Source organism: Scylla paramamosain, chromosome 30 (genome assembly GCF_035594125.1).
Source record: "Scylla paramamosain isolate STU-SP2022 chromosome 30, ASM3559412v1, whole genome shotgun sequence".
Lineage (NCBI taxonomy): Eukaryota > Metazoa > Arthropoda > Malacostraca > Decapoda > Portunidae > Scylla > Scylla paramamosain.
Genome location: NC_087180.1, coordinates 12,721,615 through 12,724,355, shown reverse-complemented (window position 1 = coordinate 12,724,355; position 2,741 = coordinate 12,721,615). Strand labels below are relative to the sequence as shown.

The window sequence follows — 2,741 nt, the reverse complement described above, 5'->3', positions numbered from 1 at the left end:
ACGAAATGGAGAGAAAAAAAAAACCTCGATAGCATTCATATTTTACGCACCAGGCAGGATACCGCGGAGGGAGGCGCATGCGTGCTAGACCGGCGGCAGGAGGAGGAGGAGTAGGTGGAGGAGGAGAAAGGGGGAGGAGGAGGAGAAGGGGGGAAGGAGGAGGAGGTTTCATCCCGGCAGCGTGGCGGTGGTGGTGGTGGTGGTGGAGTGCCAGAGCCAAGCCAGTGTCAGTCCTTGCTCGGTTGCCGCAGCTGCCAGTGACCCGCGCCTCACTTCCTCTCTCTCCTTCTCTCTCTCTTTCTCACTCCCTCCCGCCCTCCCTCCCTCCCGCCGCCATGGGAATCGACGCTATGGTGAGTCTTGATGCTTCTGTTTCTCCGTTTTCTCTATTTTGTTTTCTCCAACACAGTGCTTTATCGTGTTTTATTATCCTTTGTATGTTTCCTGTGCCTTCCCTCGTGTGCTTCAGCCTCTCTCTCTCTCTCTCTCTCTCTCTCTCTCTCTCTCTCTCTCTCTCTCTCTCTCTCTCTGCAGCACAGTGTATTACAACCTTCAGCTTTATTTTCCTTCATCTTTAAGCCGTATAATTTTACTGTCAGATTTATTTCAGACTTGCTCATTATAAACTTCATTAAATCATTATCGTGAACTGCTGTCATTATCGTAACTCTGAAATTATTTACGATGCCTCCCTAAGCTTCCGTGTGTGTATGTGTGTGTGTGTGTGTGTGTGTGTGTGTGTGTGTGTGTGTGTGTGTGTGTGTATGTGTGTGTGTGTATGTGTGTGTGTGTGTGTGTGTGTGTGTGTGTGTGTCTGGGTGGTGTTATTCATCACGTCTATATTTTTTTGTTTCCCTCTCGTTTTTCATTTTCGTTTTTTGCAATATCGATTTTTTCATTTGAATTATTTTTACATGACCCGAAGTAAACTCTATATACATTTCTTTATCTTTTATTTTATTTCGGCCTCTTAATTATTCGCAGTTATTTTCTTCCATGAGTTGAAGGAAATATCTGCATCTTTATATATATATATATATATATATATATATATATATATATATATATATATATATATATATATATATATATATATATATATATATATATATATATAGATGGAAACAGACCAAGTTAATTCCTTACCTAAATTTTTGTGTTCTTTCTTTCCCATCTCTCTCTCTCTCTCTCTCTCTCTCTCTCTCTCTCTCTCTCTCTCTCTCTCTCTCTCTCTCTCTCTCTCTCTCTCCCCTATTTCTTTAAAACAAGCATTTTATACTTCGAGCAAATTGGAATTTTATCTAGCGTATAATTTTTCATGCATTGGAGAAGGGCGGAAGAGGAAGAGGTAGAGAGGAAGGAGGTGGAGGAGGAGGAGATGAGGAGGAGGAGGAGAGTGCATCAGTGCTAATTACGTATGTGTGTTAAGGTCATTTTAATGCGAGAGAGAGAGAGAGAGAGAGAGAGAGAGAGAGAGAGAGAGAGAGAGAGAGAGAGAGAGAGAGAGAGAGAGAGGGTGTGGAGAGGGTGTGGAGAGGGGGGGGGATGCTACCAGTACATTCATATTCTTATATAAAGCAACAAAAAGTAGCCACTTAACGGAAGAAAGGGACACGCGGGCTCCCACACTCACAGAATTCGACTCTTTCTTTGCTTATTTATTGCCTGTCCGTCCGTCTGTCTATCTAGCTCTCTGTCAGTCTCTCTCTCTCTCTCTCTCTCTCTCTCTCTCTCTCTCTCTCTCTCTCTCTCTCTCTCTCTCTCTCTCTCTTTAATACATCACTATTTTCTTTTCCTCATTACAATTTCTATCTTTCATCCCCTATTCTCCAACATATATCCCTCCCCTCCTTTAAATTATAACTCCACATACACTCCGCATTCTACATTCTTACGTCACTCCTTCAGTCCCGCTAAACCTTCATCCTTTATCCTTCTGTCTGTGCGTTTACTTCTATCCTTTGCTATGGTGTTGTGATGGTTCCTCCCTGTGGGAAGCTGAGGCTCGTGTTGGGAAACGGCGGGTGATTCTGACTGAGAAATCACCCAAGGCGGAGCTGAGCCGGAAAGAGCCCAAATTTGTGTGGGCAAAGTTGATGCATAATCTAGAAGGTTTATGGTTTATACATTTCTCCTGGTTTATTTACATATTAAAGTATCTATGTATTTTCTTCTATGGGTGATACCTCTCGTGATACATCAGTCAGTTGTTTTTATGTAAGATGGGGGATGGACTTACTGGCAACAAAAAGAATGAAAAAACGGCGCAGTGAGGCATTGGATATCTTGCCAGCGTCTCTCTTTTCTCGTTCAAGCAGGAAGGTACTACGGTGTTGCTATTTGAAGGTGAAGGAAACCAAATCTATGAGGATAAAGTTGATGCATAATCGAGGCTGTTTATCGTTTATACAACAACTCTGCTGGTTTATTTTCCTGTTTTCGTTAGTTAATGGTGTAGCGTAATACAGCATCGATATATATATATATTCTCTCCAGAGTGATGCGAGTGATAAATTATTGCGTACAGCTCTACAGTATTAAAGCATCAGTATAATTCTTCTTTTACGAGTTATCTCTCTTATAATAAATCACTTACAACTCAGCTGCATTAAAGTATCTTTTTTTTTTTTGTCACGTGCGGTATCTCTCGTGATAAATTGTTTACAAATCTACCGTATTAAAGCAAGAATATAATTTTTCTTACCGATAACTCTCCCAATAAAACCGCCAGTTACTGCTGC

The 2,741-nt window shown here is 41.5% G+C and overlaps 1 protein-coding gene across 1 annotated transcript in view; it reads left to right on the top strand.

Annotated features, from left to right (window-relative positions):
• The first annotated feature begins 221 nt into the window (after positions 1-221).
• LOC135115854 (uncharacterized) overlaps positions 222-2,741 on the top strand; it is a 41,647-nt gene continuing 39,127 nt past the window's right edge. Inside the window, exon 1 of the mRNA XM_064032876.1 lies at positions 222-353. Within this exon, the coding sequence (XP_063888946.1) occupies positions 336-353 (18 nt within the window). The 5' untranslated portion in view covers positions 222-335. The remainder of the gene's footprint in view (positions 354-2,741) is intronic.